At 34.4% G+C, this 19,621-nt stretch overlaps 1 protein-coding gene and 1 pseudogene across 6 annotated transcripts in view; one reads left to right on the top strand and one right to left on the bottom strand.

Moving 5' to 3' along the window:
* Positions 1-19,621, bottom strand: part of BBS9 (Bardet-Biedl syndrome 9) — a 477,322-nt gene that overhangs the window by 360,945 nt on the left and 96,756 nt on the right. For all 6 annotated transcript variants that reach the window (XM_065884413.1, XM_065884414.1, XM_065884415.1 and 3 more), the window contains exons 6-8: positions 18,226-18,310; positions 6,880-7,063; positions 6,080-6,209 (exon numbers count right to left, since the gene is read on the bottom strand). In XM_065884413.1, coding sequence (XP_065740485.1) covers positions 6,080-6,209; positions 6,880-7,063; positions 18,226-18,310 — 399 coding nt within the window. The remainder of the gene's footprint in view (positions 1-6,079; positions 6,210-6,879; positions 7,064-18,225; positions 18,311-19,621) is intronic.
* On the top strand, positions 10,780-11,529 carry LOC136128209 (small ribosomal subunit protein eS6-like; annotated as a pseudogene).

The following is a 19,621-nucleotide window of genomic DNA, read 5'->3' as shown; positions in this document are numbered from 1 at the left end:
GCAAAAAGGAGACCCCAAACACAGTAAGATAAGCAAAATGAGAAGACAGAAAAACAGAGCAGATGAAGGAGCAAGATAAAAACCCACCAGACCTAAAAAATGAAGAGGAAATAGGCAGTCTACCTGAAAAAGAATTCAGAATAATGACAGTAAAGATGATCCAAAATCTTGGAAATAGAATAGAGAAAATGTAAGAAACATTTAACAAGGACCTAGAAGAACTAAAGATGAAACCAATGGTGAACAACACAATAAATGAAATTAAAAATACTCTAGAAGGGATCAATAGCAGAATAACTGAGACAGAAGAACAGCTAAGTGACCTGGAAGGTAAAAGAGTGGAAATAACTACCACAGAGCAGAATAAAGAAAAAAGAATGAAGAGAATTGAGGACAGTCTCAGAGACCTCTGGGACAACATCAAACACACCAACATTCGAATTATAGGGGTTCTAGAAGAAGAAGAGAAAAAGAAAGGGACTGAGAAAATATTTGAAGAGATTATAGTTAACTTCCCTAATATGGGAAAGGAAATAGTTAATCAAGTCCAGGAAGCACAGAGAGTCCCATACAGGATAAATCCAAGGAGCAATAACAAGAAAAAATAAAATAAAATAAAAACAAACATAAGAGCATGGTAGAAAGACATGGATAAAAATCACACGAATCAAAATAGAAAAAAATTGACAGTTAATGAGGTGATGCTAGATTTGGAAGACAATGTAAGCTTAATATATTTATAATAATGATATTGATTAAGAAAACTGAACTGGTAGTCCAGAACCAATATTCAAAGTCTTATGGAAGAAAATTTTTCTGAAATGAACAAAAACTTGAATCTATCAAATCTCACCTTGTTCTAGAACAAACTAATACATACAAAATTAATCAACTGATGATAATGCTAGTGAATTTACAGTCTTTTAAGGATTAAAAAAAAATAAGTCAGATATGAGCATCCAGGAAGAACAAGCAATTCATTCAATAAGAAGTTTTAAGAAAAGTTCAGCCAGCCTCAGACTTTACCACAGTAACTATCAACACCAAATGGAGGTTCCAAAATTCTGGGGGAAGCTAAGATAACCTTCAAGTATAAAAGCAATAAACTCTCAAGATTGTAAGAAGACTTATAAGGCTTTCCTCAAATCTACTGGATGATTGAATTCAACTAACCAAGAAGTAAATCAAGATAATTCAGAAACGGTAAAAGAATTGGCAGTGAGCTTTGAGAGGATAGAATAAAGGACTAAAAATAGTGATTACTAAAATGTATGTAGATGTTTTAAACTTTGACAAAATAAATAATAGTAAGATACCAACAATGTCAGAACTTGGTAAGAAGAGAAGAAGAAGAAAGCATAAGTTGCTGTTTTCCTTATCTTTTATAACAGGAGTCAATGGACACTGCCAAAAGTTGAAATACCACTTTAAAAACTTGAATATATCAACCTTTTACTTTTTTTCTATACTTAGAGGGATCTTTTAGAAACTGAAATATGTTGTTGTGAATAAATACCTATGTAAAATTCATTTATTCCTTCCATTTTATCTATTTCTTTGTTCTCTTAGAAAATAAAATAAACATATATAAAAAACATATGATTCTGCTTTGTAAATTTTATTCTGTGCCTAATTGGCATATCTGTAGACAAAAATATCAGGCTTGATGTTTAACAGGTGCTAACAAATGTCAATTCTGGATGGTAAGATTGAGGTAACTTTAAATTATGCTTGAGTTTTATCTTTTTTTTTTTTTCCAGCCATGCCATGTGGCTTACAGGATCTTAGTTCCCCCAACCAGGGATTGAACCCAGGCCCACAGCAGTACGATAAAAATTTATCATTGTACAATATTTTTCTATCATGTATTTTTATCAGCTATAAATTATTATTGTAAACTATTCTAATGCTTTTTTCAAGAATGTTTCTAAAATTTGCATTCACTTTTTATCTAGGCAATATGATCATACAGTGATTCTAATGTATTTTTCTATATCTGTTAAAGATTGTGAATCTTTTTATATCATGAATTATAATTTTTTAACTTATTAATTGTGCTTCATCCCTCAGTAGGCTGATTTAATGTTCCCCAGAATGGTATAGGGTGTTATATTGTATGGTAAAATAAAGAAAAGAGATATGTATGTGTATGTAACATCTAATACATGGAAGAATTCCAAGTGCAAAGAAACCACAGCTCACATACAAGAAATGGAAACCAAAGAAAATAGTATAAAATGTAGAGAATATCAAAGAAGCTGAAAATTGACAAAATACATCGAATGTAACAATTTTAAATGGGTCTCCAAAATGGGTTGAAAAATCCCATCAAATTCTTTTTATAAGAAATACACCCAAAATAAAGTTACAGGTTAAAAAAGCATAGACAATAGCATACCAATAATTAATAACAAAGTGAACTCAAAGCAAACAAAACAAAACAAAGAAGCAAGAAAACATTAAATGAAAGCACAAGAAAAGGTCACTTTATACTGGCAACATTTTTTAAACTAACCAAAAAAATAAATAACTATCATAAACATAAGTTGAATAATTAGAACTAGAATATATAAATCAAAAATACTTAGATATTCAACAAAAAATTGACAGAAAAATATAGTAATGAAAGACAAACATTCCACTGCTGATGAATAGATTAACAGAGGAAAATATCAATAACAATGCACAAGCTCTGAAAATCATAATTTATGTTCTACCCTACTTCCAAGAATATTTACAAATATTATGGGGAGTATTAAGCCACAAAGGAAACCCTTAAAAATATAACATAGCAGAAAGTGTATATATAGGCCAACATTCTCTTTCTACAAAGCACAAAGGAAAAAAAAAAGACAAATTAACAGCAAACGTTAAACTAAAAAGAAAGAAAAAGTCACTTTGAAATTTAAAAACTCTCCTAATAAATATGTCTTCAAAGAAACAATACCCTTCTATCTATGAGTCTCAATTTTTTCATATTTAAAAAAAACTTTAAAGGCTCTTATGAGGTCTTTCTAGCCACCCCTCACCCTGACACACACAAACCACAATGATTTTCATGTATCTACCGAGCATATACCATATGTTCAGCTTTCTGACTGATTATTCAATGTGATATGCAAAAGTAGAACAGGTACTTACATTAAAACAGTATATGATCAAATTGGGGAGTTAGAAAAAGCAAAGAACAGTCACCAACATACTATAAATATTATAGAAATTCAAAGAAGGAGATCAGGGTAGAGAGGGAAGGCTTATTTATGTGACTTGTTAGGACTCGAAGATGGAAGAAATCTGAAAATCCAGAGAAGAAATGGGGAGAACATTCTGGTCAAGAATACTATATCAATGAAGACTAAAGAATAAAATATTAAATACTGACAGTTATAAAAAGTTACTATAGTGAATATAGCCTAGGAAGAAAAACACCGTAGTCCTAGACCAAATTGTTTATACTAAAAAATGAGCTGTAACAAGATTTTAAAGTACAATGGTTGTGGCTGCCAGCTAAAGTTTGGAAAGGCTCCCATCACTTTGAATGTCCATTCAAATAGACTTCTACTTTTAGGTATATTTCATATCTCTAGAGAGAATAACGTTACCGATAAACAATGATCTTTATTTGCCGTTTGGGAAACTAACTATAGCAGAGGTAAGATACTCCGCCAGGCTTCCATAGCTACTTTGTGCAATGAGAGGAAAACAGTAATAGCTAAGAATTTAAAGAACATTATCACATTCGGGATCTTCTGATTCTGTAAACTGTATATTTATTTCACATTCCTATAGTCTAACACACAAAAATTAAAATAATTAGACTAAAAAAATTCTAATCAAGAATGCCGTTTACCCTGAAAAGAAAGAAGGAAACCCAGACAGATTTAAAACTGGTTTATAATAAACAAGGTAGAGAGGACTAGGACTGCCAACTAGGAGGGAGTGGGAGGAAATAAAGCATCGTAGTTTCTGAAGAAAAGGCTGCTATTAAGTATAATTGCACCAACTTGATCCAAATCCAATATTTCTTATTCATTGAAAAGAAACATATTAAAATAGCAGCAATTTCCTTTACAAATAAACACATGCAGCCAAGGAAGCTTCTACCAAAAAAGTTTAACCCTAAAGGTAATAAAAAGCAGGAGTGACATTATTTCAGTGCTCTAACTTCAAATATTAACTTCTAAATACAAATATGCTATAGTTAAGTCAGTAATAAATTTTTTTGATTCTACTAAAAGTTACAATGAAATTCCTTCAAACACTCTAATCCTATATTTTTATGTTAAAGTGCATAAAAATAAGAAAAATCTTCCAATGAATAATTAGAAATTATTGCTATATGTTAACTGTGGAAATCATTAATGGTAATATTTGCACTTATTTATAATTATGATCTTTATGAGAAATAGGAAGTTTCACTTACAAGTACCTAAATTTAGGTGTGTCAGGCTAATTTTGAATATAAGCATCTTGCTGCACACTATATAGAAATTTGACTTTTTATTCAAGGTACTTTCAGTTACTATTTGTCCCTTGACTTGTAAGTTGCATCTGGACCAGAAACTATAAGTTAACCATAAATATCTTCTGGCAAGCCATATCTCTGAGCTTCTCTATGAGTATGATGACTCTTAAAATAGACATATCCCTTGTAAATAATATATCTGTAATATAAGTATTTCAACTAAATGATCTCAATAAGTTCTTTCTATCTATCACTCTCCCATGCCCCACATACATACATAAAACCACAATGACTTTTTAGTATTTAAAGATACTGGCTCCTGAGGGGCATGAAGACTGTAAGCCATGATGGGCTGCATAACCACCAGTGTGAATCTGTCTTCTTGCACCTAAGCTGTCACTTGGGGGGCCAAAGAGAACAGCTCTTGGATGGATATATGGACCACTGCAAGAATTACTCTCCCAAAAGAGAATTACTTGACGTTGCCCTGCTGGCAAGATATTTTTCCTGTTCTAAATCCTTATAAGTAAATCTGATATAAAATGTCTGGTGAGTCTGAGTGTTTGGTTGAACTTAAAAGACTATCTGGTGGACTTTGCAAAAGCTAACTCAAAATTTAAAATTTTTCTTCAGATACAAAGTAACTGTAATTTGTGTTAAGTGCCCAGCAACTATAATTATAGTATTGTAATTATAGTATTTTCTCATAAATATGAAAAGCAATTTCTTTTTAAAATATTCATTGTTTTCATTTTTCCAACATCTAAGCTTCAGATTAACCATTAATGCAAATATGAATGCCTTTCATTGAGCCTCAACAATAATATTCCACATTCAACCTCTTAAATTGGAGAGATTAGCCACATTGATCAGATGCTATAGGCATCACTGAAGAATTCTACATACGGTTTTTAAATGTTCAATAAAATGATCTAAATAAGCAGAACTGAATAGATCTGGGGATACATGAAGCTTTATAGAAAGTTGTTTTTCTATACATTTATTGAGATTTTCAATTCCTAAACATAATCTGAGATGCTAAAGAGTTTGTCAAGATCTTGCCTCATATACTGACAAACTAGAAAAATTACACAGTTAGATATCTATTTCTCTCATTTTTGATAAATTTTGTAAAGTTAATGTTAACACATGAATTTTGTGTTTCATTTAAATGCAAAAAGGCTCTATTTAAAATCTAAACTGTCCTGAACACATAATCATTAGCAGTTCTGCACTGTTTGACATAATAAGTTCTGAAACAAATTTTGAAGTGTAACATTCTCATGGTCAACAATAAGTGATATCTAAATGGGATCCATTAAGTGCTTGAAGAAATCCTTTTCTATTTTAAAGAAAATAATCTATCAGGTAAACTATTTTCTTGAAATCTTGAATTTATAAAGAATATCTTGTTAGATTCTAGATAAAATGATTAAAGGTGCTAATTAAGGGTTTTTTATATCCTTCTTTACCAATAAAATTTATATTTTAAATTATCTCCATTGCAGACATTCAATGTCACTTGTCATTTTTTAATAAAATCATTTGCCATAAAACTTCTAGTGAATTCCTTACGATACTCTTTTTAAAAAACTGTTAAATTAAACCACTTACTGTAAACAGCCCACTCTTACTGCTACAGGAATGTGGGGAAGTTGAGTGGCCCACTTCAATGTCACATCCTGATAAACATGCAACATGTTATTATGGTTTCCAATCAAAGTATTTATTGTTCCTTCAGAAACTATGGGTTGAAGACAGAAAAAGAGGATAATAAGAAAACAATCATTTCCAACAGTATATTATATCCCTTTTAGAGGATTTATGATACAAATTAATTCTAATGTCTTGACTTAATGCATAAAGATTTTAAGTAATAAAACATTATTTTTCAACTACAAGCTACCAATATCAAAAAGAAAAAATCATTTTATAAGTATATAAAAACTACATATATAACTATAAAAACTGTAACCAGATAGTGGCCAACATTTTTGTATTTTATCTAGAAAGCATGAACTTGATTAATATTTAACACATTTAAGCTAATATTTACTAGACATTCACTACAGACAAATAATTCTATTAGGCATTACTATGCTCCATTCTGCTTGTAAAAGAGTCTGATGTTCTCTTAGAAGCATCTTGAACAGCCACATCTTGGAAAGCATTAATGCATACCTGAGGCCAGTTCTACAAGTCATTTTGTATGAAGTAAAATAACTGACAAAACCAAATGTGTGCTTTATATCACACTTCTATTCAAACTTTAAAAGTTAAAATTTCCATTACATGTGCTGTATAAAACTATTTTCCTAAATGTTTAAAATATATGTGAGTGATTTGGGCTTTTTTTGGTGTATAAAATATAGTCATGACATATGGAAGAGATACAAGAAAATCTTTCTACACACCTGAGCAATATGGGAGAAAACAACTTGGGCTACAATCAAGTTTCTTCATAAATCGAATTTGTCCATTATCCTTAAGGCAAAAAAAGTTTCTCTCACCAAGAACAAAAACAGAAGATGCTGACTGATTGAAAGAGACAATACATATATCAAGGGCTTGCTCTCCAATATTTAGAGTCCAATCCACCTGCAAAGGAAAACTTATGATCAATTTAGTTGCTAAAAACAGAACATTTTAGTCACTGTCATATCAATACAATTAAGAAATGCTTTACAACAACACAGGCATAAAGATTGGCTAACCTTGGGCTTCCTTGATGGCGCAGTGGTTAAGAATCTGCCTGCCAATGCAGAGGACACAGGTTCAAGTCCTGGTCCAGGAAGATCCCACATGCCATGGAGCAACTAAGCCCGTGCACCACAACTACTGAGCCGGCACTCTAGAGCCCATGAGCCACGACTACTGAACCCGTGTACCACAAATACTGAAGCCCACGTGCCTACAGCCTGTGCTCCTCAACAAAACAAGCCACCACAATGAGAAGCCTGCGCACTTCAACGAAGAGTAGCCCCCACTCACCACAACTACAAAAAGCCCACGTGTAGCAACAAAGACACAACAGAGCCAAAAATAAATAAACAAAATAAATAAATTTTTTAAAAAATTAAAAAAAAAAGATTGGCTAAACTTCATTCACTTTTTTTTCCTATGACCTTATTTCTGATATTTTGTAGACTCTAATAGTTTTTGCCCCATCTTTTACCAAATGATATTAGCTATTCAGTGGTTCAAAAACACTCATATAAGTTTAATCAAGGAGGTGAAAATCTGTGCATCAAAAACTATAAAACATTGGTGAAAGAAATTGAAGAGCACAAATAAATGGAAAGATATTCCATGTTCATGGATTAGAAGAATTAATATTATTAAAATGTCCCTACTACCCAAGGTGATCTATAGATTCAAATCCCTATCAAAATTCCAATGACATTTTTCACAGAAATAGAAAAAAAATGTAAATTCATATGAACCCACAAGACTCCAAATAGCCAAAGCCATCTTGAGCAAAAAGAACAAAGCTGGAAGCATCATACTACCTGATTTCAAAATATACTACAAAACTACAGCATGGAACTGGCATAAAAAACAAACATCTAGACCAGTGGAACCGAATAGGGAGCCAAGAAATAAAACTCTGCATTTATAGTCAACTCATCTTTGACAAAGGTACCAAGAACACACAATGCAAGATGGTACAGTCTCTTCAAAAAATGGTGTTAGGAAAACTTGATATCCACATACAGAGAAATGAAAATGAACCCCTATCTCATACCATACGCAAAAATCAATTCAAAATGGACTAAAGACTTAAACATAAGAACTGAAACTGCAAAATTATTGGAAGAAAACATAGGGAAAAGCTCAACAATTTTTTTGGATATGACCTCAAAAGCACAGGCAACAATATTAAAATAGACAAAAGGGATTTCATCAAACTAAAAAGCTTCTGCAGGGAAAAAAAAAAAAAAAGGTCATTATGGGATTATATGAAATCACGTGTGTGAAACTTTTGAAAATTGTAAAGCATTATAGAATTTAAAGTCTTTTATTCAATAAAAAAATATTTTTAAAGCTCTGCACAACAAAGGAAACAATCAATTGTGTGAAGAGACAATCTATGAAATGGAAAAAAATATATCCATATAGCCAGTAAGGAGTTAATATACAAAAATATATAAGAAACTCAGACAGCTCAATAGCAAGAAAACAAATATCTGATTTTAAAATGGGCAAAAGACCTAAATAGACATTTCTCAAAATAAGACATACAAATGGCCAACAGGTATATTAAAAAATGCTCACCACCACTGATCATCAGGGAAATGCAATGTGAGATGGAATGCACAAAAGTATGTGGATAAAGAGGAAGTAAGATTGCCCTCAAAGTTAGGCTTTGAGGCAAGAATCAACAAATAAAAGTTCAAAGAAGAGATATGAAAAGTCACATTAAAGATAGGTAGATAGATAGATAGATAGATAGATGGACTTCCCTGGTGGCGCAGTGGTTAAGAATCCGCCTGCCAATGCATGGGGCAAGGTTTTGATCCATGGTCCGGGAAGATCCCACATGCTGCAGAGCAACTAAGCCCACATACCACAACTACTGAGCCTGTGTGCTGCAACTACTGAAGCCCGCATGCTCTAGGGCCCACGTGCCGCAACTACTGAGCCCTCATGCTGCAACTACTGAAGCCTGAGCACCTAGAGCCCATGCTGCACAACAAGAGAAGCCACTGCAATGAGAAGCCCGCGCACCACAACAAAGAGTAGCCCCCACTTGCCACAACTAGAGAAAGCCCACATGCAGCAACGAAGACCCAAAGCAGCCAAAAAATAAAATTTTTAAATATATATATATATAAATTTCATGCCATCCAGAAATGATTTAGGTATTAATCTGTCTACTTTAGGATTAAAATATCTGAAGAAGGTATGAAATCCAAATGGAGCTAGCCAGAGAGGCAAATATAATCAGTGTGTATATAAGAACAATCTGGAATAGGGAGACAGCATAGTGCATATAGGTAGATGCATCAGATTATCTTCATCTAAATTCAGATTCAACACCAAGAAATCATTCAATTGCCACTTAGTTCAAGTGTAGTTTACCTATATGAAAAGATTCTACTGGACACAAGACATGAACATCAGTCCTAAGACAGTTAACATTTCTCATTACAATATAATAGGCTAGCATTCTAGCATTACTTTTCAGTGCTTGTAACTCAGGCTGATCTGTCCCTGACTCTGAGAGATGACGATTCATTCAGAGTGGATAGGCAAAGTTTCTGAGGCCACAGGCCAAGATCCTGCCACTAAATACTTTCAGTTCACTAGGTACTGAGTGCCACTCTTTGTAACCTCTCCTTAGGGAAATATACCACATTCTAAATTAATGAGTCTCAAAATGCACAGAAGTTTACTAAGAACAATCATTTAAAATTTCTTCCATTTCCAGCCGTCATAGAGTAACAGGAAAAAAATCTACCATCCATCTGAAACAACCACAACACAGACAAAATGTATGAAACAACCATTTGCAAGGCACTGGATATCAGAAAACAAAGGACAGCAATCCGCTTAAAAACAGAAAATAAATGAGGTGAGTGGTAAAATTGCTCCTGCCATGAGAGAGTTTTCAGGCCATGGCACAGGGAGAAACAACCCAGGCAAAGCCCAACAGACTCCCTGAGTTGAGGAGATGGATGATAAGAGTTCAGAAAAACCAAGGCAGCTAGAGTGCATAAGACAGCATGACAAAGAAAGAGAGCAGCACAGGGACAGAACTCTGAGATCTGTAAAGAATCCTCTCAAGTATTCAGCTGAGTACTTATCAGCACATTCATGTAGAAAACTACTCAAAGCCAGGGAAAGAACCACCCAAAAGGATTAGCGGTAACAGTGCCCAGCATTCACAAAGGGCCTGGAATACTGCCAGTGCCCGCCAGCCAGACTGGAACACCTCATAATTCAAAGAGAGGTGGATAGAGCACTCAAAGGGTGTTACCTCAGGAGTAGGGAATAAGTAGCCCCAGAATGAGCACTGCTCTGGTCCCACCTAACAAGACTTAAAAGCAAGAGCCAAAAAGATCAAACTGTTTCCAACTAACTTAACTGTCTCGCAGGCCTAAGCTCAAGAAGATTTATAGAAACACAAAAATATCTAGCACCCAACAAAGTAAAATTGACTATATCCTGGCATCTAATAAAAAATTACCAAGCATGTAAAGAAAAAGGAAAATGTGATCCATGATGTGGAGATAAATAAATAAACTGAAATTCACTCAAAATTGATACAGACTCTTTTTTGTGGCGCCTCAGAGGCGGTCGGCCACTTCAGAATGAAGCTGAACATCTCTTTCCCAGCCACTGGCTGCCAGAAACTCATTGAAGTGGATGATGAACGAAAACTTCATACCTTTTATGAGAAGCGTATGGCCACGGAAGTTGGTGCTGACGCTCTGGGAGAAGAATGGAAGGGTTACATGGTCCGAATCAGTGGTGGAAACGACAAACAGGGTTTCCCCATGAAACAGAGTGTCTTGACCCATGGCCAAGTCCACCTGCTACTGAGTAAGGGGCATTCTTGTTACAGACCAAGGAGGACTGGAGAAAGATAGGGCAAATCTGCACGGGGTTGCATTGTAGATGCCAATCTGAGAGTTCTCAATTTGGTCATCGATAAAAAAGGGGAGAAGGATATTCCTGGACTCACTGATACTACTGTACCTCATCACCTGGGGCTCCAAAGAGCTAGCAGAATCCGCAAACTTTTCAATCTCTCTAAAGAAGATGATGTCCACCAATATGTTGTGAGAAAGCCCCTAAACAAAGAAGGTAAGAAACCTAGGACCAAAGCACCCAAGATTCAGCATCTTGTTACTCCACGTGTTCTGCAAGACAAACATTGGTGTATTGCTCTGAAGAAACAGTGTACTATGAAAAATAAGGAAAAGGCTGCAGAATATGCTAAACTTTGGGCCAGGAGGATGAAGGAGGCCAAAGAAAAACACCAGGAACAGATTGCCAAGAGTTGGAGGCTGTCCTCTCTGAGAGCTTCTACTTCTAAGTCTGAGTCCAGTCAAAAATGAGATGTTCTAAGAGTAACAAATAAATAAGATCAGACATAAAAAAAAAAAAGATATAGATGTTAGAATTAGAAAACAAGGACATTAAAACAATTATTATAACTATATTCTTTATCTTTAAAAAGTTAAGTAGATACATGGAAGATATTTTTTAAATCACCCGAAGTGAACTTGTAGAGATAGAAGTTCTTACCAGATGGGAATTAATACCAGATTAGACACTGTAGAAAGAATATTAGTGACCTTGAAAACATAGCAGTAGAAATTATCCAAAATGAAATAGAAAAAAGAATTTTTGAAAAGAAAAAGAAAATCTGTGACCTGTAGGATAACTTCAAGCACCCTAAATGTATGTGTAATTGACAGGAGAGGAGAAAAGATGGGAACAGAAAAATATATATGAAGAATTAATAGCTAAAAATTTTTCTAAATTTCATAAAAATTATAAATTCACTGATACACAAAGTTCAACAAATCTTAAGCATCGAAAAAGGAATGAAAGAAAGGAAAACTACACAAAACACATCATAATCTAATTGCTCAAAACAAGTGATAAGAGAAAATCTGAAAAACATCCAGAGAAAAAAGACATTATATACAAAGGGACAAAGATAAGATGAAAGATTTCTCATGGGAACAATGCAAGCTAGAAGACAGAGGAGACCTCTGCTCTTGGAGAAGGAAATCAAGATGGCAGAGTCACAGGATGTAGAACTCACCTCCGGCATCAAACACAGCAAAAATATGTCCATATGTAGAACAATTCTCACCAAAAATTAACTGGAAACTGGCAGAAAGACTCCTGTACAACCAAGGCTGGAAGAGAGATCCACATATAATCAGGTAGAAAGGGAAGAGAAGCGATCAGGTCAGGACCTGTGTGAGGGACAGGGCTCAGAGGAAAAGTGAGACTTCACAGGCAGAGATCCTCCCTGGGAAGTGAGCAATTTGAACTACATGTTGGGCACCCTAGCTTTGGGGTCCTGCACAGAGAAGACAAACCCCCTTGGCTGGTTGGAGGGCAGGTGGGACTAATAGGAAGGCTGGGGGAATCCCAGATCCAGCTCGGAAGGAGTGCACACGTGCTTGTTCACTCCCAAAACAGGGCGGAACGTGCAGATCGGAACTTCATGGGTGGCTGACTGGTTTCCTGCAACCGCCTCGTGAGTGCCCCAGCCTGAGCAGACTGAGTGCTCCAGCCCTGCTTACTTCACATTGCAGCTCCACACTGTAGTGAAGGCTGCCATGACTGAGGAAAGAGCTCAGCAGTGAAACACAGAGGCAGCTAAGACCGAAAGCACTGTCTAACCAGGGAGGGGGCAGCACAGGCAGCACACCAGAAGAAGCCTAACCTCTGTCTATGGCCGGACCACCACAGCCTATACCCATTCAAATACCAAGAGCCTGCACAGGCACTCCTACTCCAGCACTACTCCCCTCTGCGACAACGGTGCCAGTGCTGAAAATGGGGAGGGCTCACACTTAAAGGGAACAGAGCCAGAAAGACTCCACCCTCAGGGCTTCTGCTCCAGCAACTTGGGACCTGACCCCGCCTTTGATAGGGTAGTGATGGCCACTGAAGAGAGGGGAATCCTTGGCTCATACCTGGCTCTATCCTTAGCCCTTCCTTCTCCAGCCCACTTCCTACCAAGGTGATAGCTGCCAGCACACCCTGAGGAAAGATGTGACTTATGTTCACATCAAATCCAGCTCTCCCATCAAAACCACTGGGTACATACAAACTATACAAGGATGCTCCCACATAAGGACACTGAATTAGATAACTGTTTCACCTAATTTCATAGAAAGAGAGAAAGTTAAGCAAAATGAGAAGACAGAGGAGTTGGTCTCACTAGAAAGAGCAAGAGAAAACACCTAAAAAAACAGAAAAATGGGGCTTCCCTGGTGGTGCAGTGGTTGAGAGTCTGCCTGCTGATGCAGGGGACACGGGTTCACGCCCCGGTCCGGGAAGATCCCACGTGCCGTGGAGTGGCTAGGCCCGTGAGCCATGGCCGCTGAGCCTGCATATCTGGAGCCTGTGCTCCGCAACAGGAGAGGCCACAACAGTGAGAGGCCCGCGTACCACAAAAAAAATTAAAAATAAACAAGTCACCAGATAAAGAATTCAAAGCATTAGTAATAAGACTACTAATTGAATTAGGGAAAGGAATAGATGAACAAAGTGAGAATTTTAACAAGAAACTGCAAAAATAAAAACAAATTTAAAAAATGAGAACAGTTTAAGAGATAACATCAAATGTACCAACATTCGCAGGAGTCCCAGAAGGAGAAGAGAGAGAGAGAAAGGGGTTGAAAATGTATTGGATGAAATTATGGTTGGAAACTTCCCAAACCTAAAGAAGGAAATGGATATACAGATATAGGAAACACAGAGGGTCCCAAAGAAGATGAATCCAAACAGATCCACAGCAAGACATATCATAATTAAACTGGCAAAAATTAAAGATAAAGACAGAGTTCTAGGGGCAGCAAGAGAAAACCAAAGAGTTATACACAAGGGAACCCCCATAAGACTACTAGCTGATTTTTGTGCAGAAACTTTGCAGGCCAGAAGGAAGTGGCATGATATACTCCAAGTGCTGAAAGGGGGAAAACCTGCAACCTAGGATACTCCACCAAGCAAGATTATCAGTTATAATTGAAAGAGAGATAAAGAGCTTCTCAGACAAGCAAAAATTAAAAGCATTCATCAATCAATACTAAATCTACCCTAAAAGAAATGCTAAAACATCTTCTCTAAGTGGGAAAGAAGTAAAAATCTATAGGAAAGGGAAAATCCCACTAAGAAAGACAAATATATAGTAAGGACTGAAGATCAACCACTTAAATAAGCTACTATGAAGATTAAAAGACAAAAAAATTATAAAAGCAACTATAACTATAATAAACAGTTAAGGGATAAACATGAAGGCGTAAAATATAACATCAAAAACACGAAATATGGGGGGAGGGGAGTAAAAAATGTAGATCTTTAGAATGTGTTTGAACTTAAATGACCACCAGTTTAAAACAAGTAGATACAGTTGTAGGTCAACATATATGAAACCCATGGTAACCACAAATCAAAAACCTACAACAGACACACAAAAATTAGAGAGAAAGGAACACAAGCATACCACTAAAGAAAATCATCAAACCACAGAGAAGAAACAAAAAGAAGAAGAAATGAACAGAGAAGAGCTACAAAAACAACTGGAAAACAAGTAATAAAATGGCAATAAGTACATACCTATCAATATTTTTTTAAATATCAGTGGACTAAATGCTCCAATCAAAAGACATAGGGTGTAAATCAACTATACCTCAATAAAAAATATTTTTTAAGACATAGGGTGTCCGATTGGAGTAAAAAAACAAGACCCATCTGTAGGCTGCTTATAAGAGACTCACTTCAGAGCCAAAGACACACACAGACTAAAAGTGAGGAGATGGAGAAAGATATTTCATTCATGCAAACAGAAACGACAAGACAGCAAGGATAGCAACATTCATATCAGACAAAATGGACTTTAAAACAAAGCCTATAACAAAAGACAAAGAAGTGCATTATATCATTATAATATCATAATAATATAATACATGATATCATATAATAATATCACTATATCATTATAAAAGGATCAATACAAGAAGAGGATATTACAATCATTAACATATATGCACCCAGTACAGGAGCACCTAAATATATAAAGCAAATAGTAACAGACATAAAGGGGAAAATTGACAAGAATACAATAATAGTAGAAGACTTTAAAACCCCACTTACATCAATGGACAGATCATCAAGACAGAAAATCAGTAACACAACAGTGGTCTTAAATGACACAATAAACCAGTTGGACTTAATAAATACCTACAGGGCATTCCATCCAAAACCAGCAGAATACACATTCTTTTCAAGTGTACATGGAACAGTCTCCAGAACAGATCACATGCTGGGCCACAAAACAAGTATCAGCAAATTTAAGAGGATAGAAATTATACCAAGCATTTTTTCCAAACACAATAGTATGAAACTAGAAATCAATTACCGAAAGAAAAATGGGAAAAGCACAAACATGTGGAAGTTAAACAACATACTACTAAAAAACCAATTGGTCAATGAGGAAATCAAAGAGGAAATCAGAAAATACCTCAAAACAAATGAAAACGGAAACACAACTTTCCAAAATCTATGCAATGCAGCAAAAGCCATTCTGAGAGGGAAGTTTATAGACACAGGCCCACCTCAAGAAACAAGATAAATCTCAAATATACAACCTAACCTACCATCTAAAGCAATTAGAAAAAGAAGAACAAACAAAGCCCAGAGTCAGCATAAGGAAGGAAACAATAAAGATCAGAGAGGAAATAAATAAAATAGAGACAAAAAATATAAGAGAGAAGATCAATGAAAGCAAGAGCTACTTTTTTGAAAAGATAAACAAAATTGATAAACCTTTAGCCAGGCTCACCAAGAAAAAAAGAGAGGACCCAAATAAACAAAATAAGAAATGAAAGAGGAGAAATAACAACCAATACCACAAGATACAAAAAATCATGAGAGAATACTACAGCTATATGTCAACAAATTGGACAACCTAGAAGAAATGGACAAATTTCTAGAAACATACAACCTGACAAGATTGAATCAGGAAGAAATAGACAATCTGCATAAATGGATCGCTAGCAGTGAAATTGAATTTGCAATTTAAAAAAAATTTCCAGCAAACAAAAGTCCAAGACCAGACAGGTTCACAGGGGAATTCTATCAAAAATATAAAGAAGAATTTTACCTATCTTTCTCAAACTTTTCCAAGAAATTAAAGAGGACAGTAAACTCCCAAATCCATACTATGAGGCCACCTTTACCTTGATACCAAAACCAGACAAAAACACTACACAAAAGGAAAATTACAGGTTAATACTTTTGATGAATATAGATGCAAAAATCCTCAGTGAAATATTAGCAAACTGAATCCTACAACATATAAATAGAATCATACACCATGATCAAGTTGGATTTATTCCAGGGATGCAAGTATGGTTCAATATTTGCAAATCGATCAATGTGACACACATTAACAAAAGGAAAGATAAAAATCACATGATCCTCTCAATAGACACAGAAAAGGCATTTGACAAAATTCCACATCTACTCATGATAAAAACTCTCATCAAAGATGGTATAGAGAGAGCATATCTCAACATAATAAAGGCCATTTATGACAAACCCATAGCTAACATCATACTCAATGATGAAAACCCAAAAGCATTTCTGCTAAAATCAGGAACAAAACAAGGATGCCCACTCTCACACTTGTTTAACATAGTATTGGAAGCCCTAGCCACAGCAATCCAACAAGGAAAAAGATAAAACATATCCAAGTTGAAAGGGAAGAAGTAAAACTATCACTCTTTGCAGATGACATGGTATTTTATATATAGAAAACCCTAAAGTCTCCACCAAAAAACTATTGGAACTAATAAATGAATTCAGAAAGTTGCAGAATACAAGATCAATATAGACAGTCTGTTGTTTTCCTATAAATAATGAACTATCAGAAAGAGAAAGCAAGAAAACAATCTTGTTTAAAATCGCATCAAGAAGAATAAAATACCTAGGAATAAACTTAACCAAGGAGGTTAAAGACCTATGCTCTAAAAACTATAAAACATCGACGAAGGAATTTGAAAATGGTACAAAGAAATAGAAAGATATCCTATGTTCTTGGATTAGAAGAATTAATACTGTTAAAATGTCCATACTACCCAAAGCAATCTACAGATTTAATGTAATCCCTATTAAAATGCCCATGATATATTTCACAGAACTAGAACAAATAATCCTAAAATTTATATGGAACTACAAAAGACTCTGAATTGCCAAAGAAATCCTGAGAAAAAGAACAAAGCTGGAAGTAAGTCCCTGAGTTCAGTCTACACTACAAAGCTGTTGTAATCAAAACAGCGTGGTACTGGCACAAAAACAGACACATAGATCAATGGAACAGAATAGAGAGCCCAGATATAAACCCACACACCTATGGTCAATTAATCTATGACAAAAGAGGCAAGAATATACCATGGAGAAAAGACAGTCTCTTCAGTAAGTGGTGCTGGGAAAACTGAGCAGCTACATGTGAAAGAATGAGATTAGAACATTTTGCCACACCTTATAGAAAAAATATACTCAGAGTGGATTAAAGACCAGAAACAATAAAATTCAAACAATTTTTCTTCAAACTACTTTTTCAAGTTATCAAACGTCCACGTTTGTCTTTGAGCTAACTTTATCTTTGTAGACTGTGAACATTTTTTCATCTTTTACTTATATATTTCATCACATGCCTATTAGTAGCAACTTTTTTGCCTATTAAAGGAATTTTTAATTTTTCTATTTTTATTTTGTTAGTTTATAATCACTTCAGTTAAAAGTGACCACATCTGGATATCTATCATTCTAGTGGTACAACTCTATAATCTGCTATATAATGACTATGACTAGGCATGTATCTCCATTGCTCAATAATAGCCAACTAAATTCTTTGATCATTGACATAACTTTAACACAGAAAAGAGAAATAGCTAAAATATATGTTTTTTAAATTTTTATTCCCAGAAATTCTTATTCTAAATGAACATCTATAATTAGATATAACATTACTAAAATTTTCATATATTTTTAAAAGGCCTTACAACTAGTCTTTTTCCAGAACCAAGTTTTTGCTGTTCAGTCTCTTGTCTTTTATCTGCATCCGTTGCAAAAGCAAGTACTTGGTATCTGTTTAAAAGATATGGAATAATTGTAAGTGACTTTATAGTTAAAAAGTGTAAATTATTTTAAACTTTAAAAACACATAATCTCAGTATAGCTAAAATTTTTAAATGCATATTATCTACAAACCTTACGAATAACCTTCCCCTTGATTTTAAAAATTGTAAAATTTAGTAATGAATTCATACCGAATGATACTGTGGCTTAAGACTATGTAAAACTGCAATGGTAAAGAAATTATAACCATATGTCCCAAAATTCAATGTTGGAAAAATAGCTCTGCCACATATCAAAGCATTTCCATTAGAAGTTTATGTGACAAAAACAATACTCAAGAAAGATCCAGCACCAAAACACAAAATAGAAAAAAATACAAATAATGCAAAGCAACCAGACGACTTGTTGCAAACCCCCCAAAAAAGTAGTAGTAGAAATAGTAGAAATTATTAATAGATAATTTATGGACCCCAGAACACCTGGGTTTAATTCCCAGCTAAACCATTAACTAGTTGAGAAAAATTTTTTTAATTAATCACTCTGTCTTATCTATAAAATGGGAATAATAATCTCAAACTGAAGCATTGTTAAAAGAATTAAAAAATAATTTAGTGCCTAGTACAGTATCTAGTATACACTAGGTGCCCAATTATTGATTAACAGATTGACAAACACATAGACAGATACAGATTTATATATACATAGAGATAAATCACATAGTAATTTATCTGGTATGTAATAAGTTCTCAATAATGGACATTATAACTTTCTATAAGTATTTTAAAGATTTTATTTCAATAGTAACATTTAACACAACATTGTAAATCAATTATACTTCAATAAAATAAATTTTTTTAAAGTTAAAAATTAAAAAATAGTAACATTTAGCTCAAGTCATTCTTAAAAACAATTTATAAATATCATTCAATTTAGAAATGATTCAGACAATAAAGTTTAAATTCCCTTACTCACATTGATTTATGGTGTATTGTTAGAGTAATAATCCTACTCAAAATGAAGAAATTTTAGGCTCATAGATTCCTTTCCCTCTTTTTTTTTTTTTTTTTTAAGTTTCTTACTTTTATTGTTGGTGCATATCTAGTTACATAGGGGAGATAGGGAAGGCTCTCCAGAAGGTAACACTTAGCAGAGAAAAGGTATTAGAAGGTTAACAAAAACATCTCAACAAATAATTAAGCCTTTCCCTCTTATTGAATCAAAACTTCTTACATTGCTCTTTGATAGCTAAGAGGAAAATTAGTAGGTAGATATATTCAGACATCTCATATTGTCTAAAGAAAGATGTCTGATAGTGTAAAC

The sequence above is a fragment of the Phocoena phocoena genome, chromosome 9 (genome assembly GCF_963924675.1).
Source record: "Phocoena phocoena chromosome 9, mPhoPho1.1, whole genome shotgun sequence".
NCBI classification, from domain to species: domain Eukaryota; kingdom Metazoa; phylum Chordata; class Mammalia; order Artiodactyla; family Phocoenidae; genus Phocoena; species Phocoena phocoena.
The sequence above is the reverse complement of the archived record's forward strand: the minus strand, read 5'-3'. Positions and strand labels throughout refer to the sequence as shown.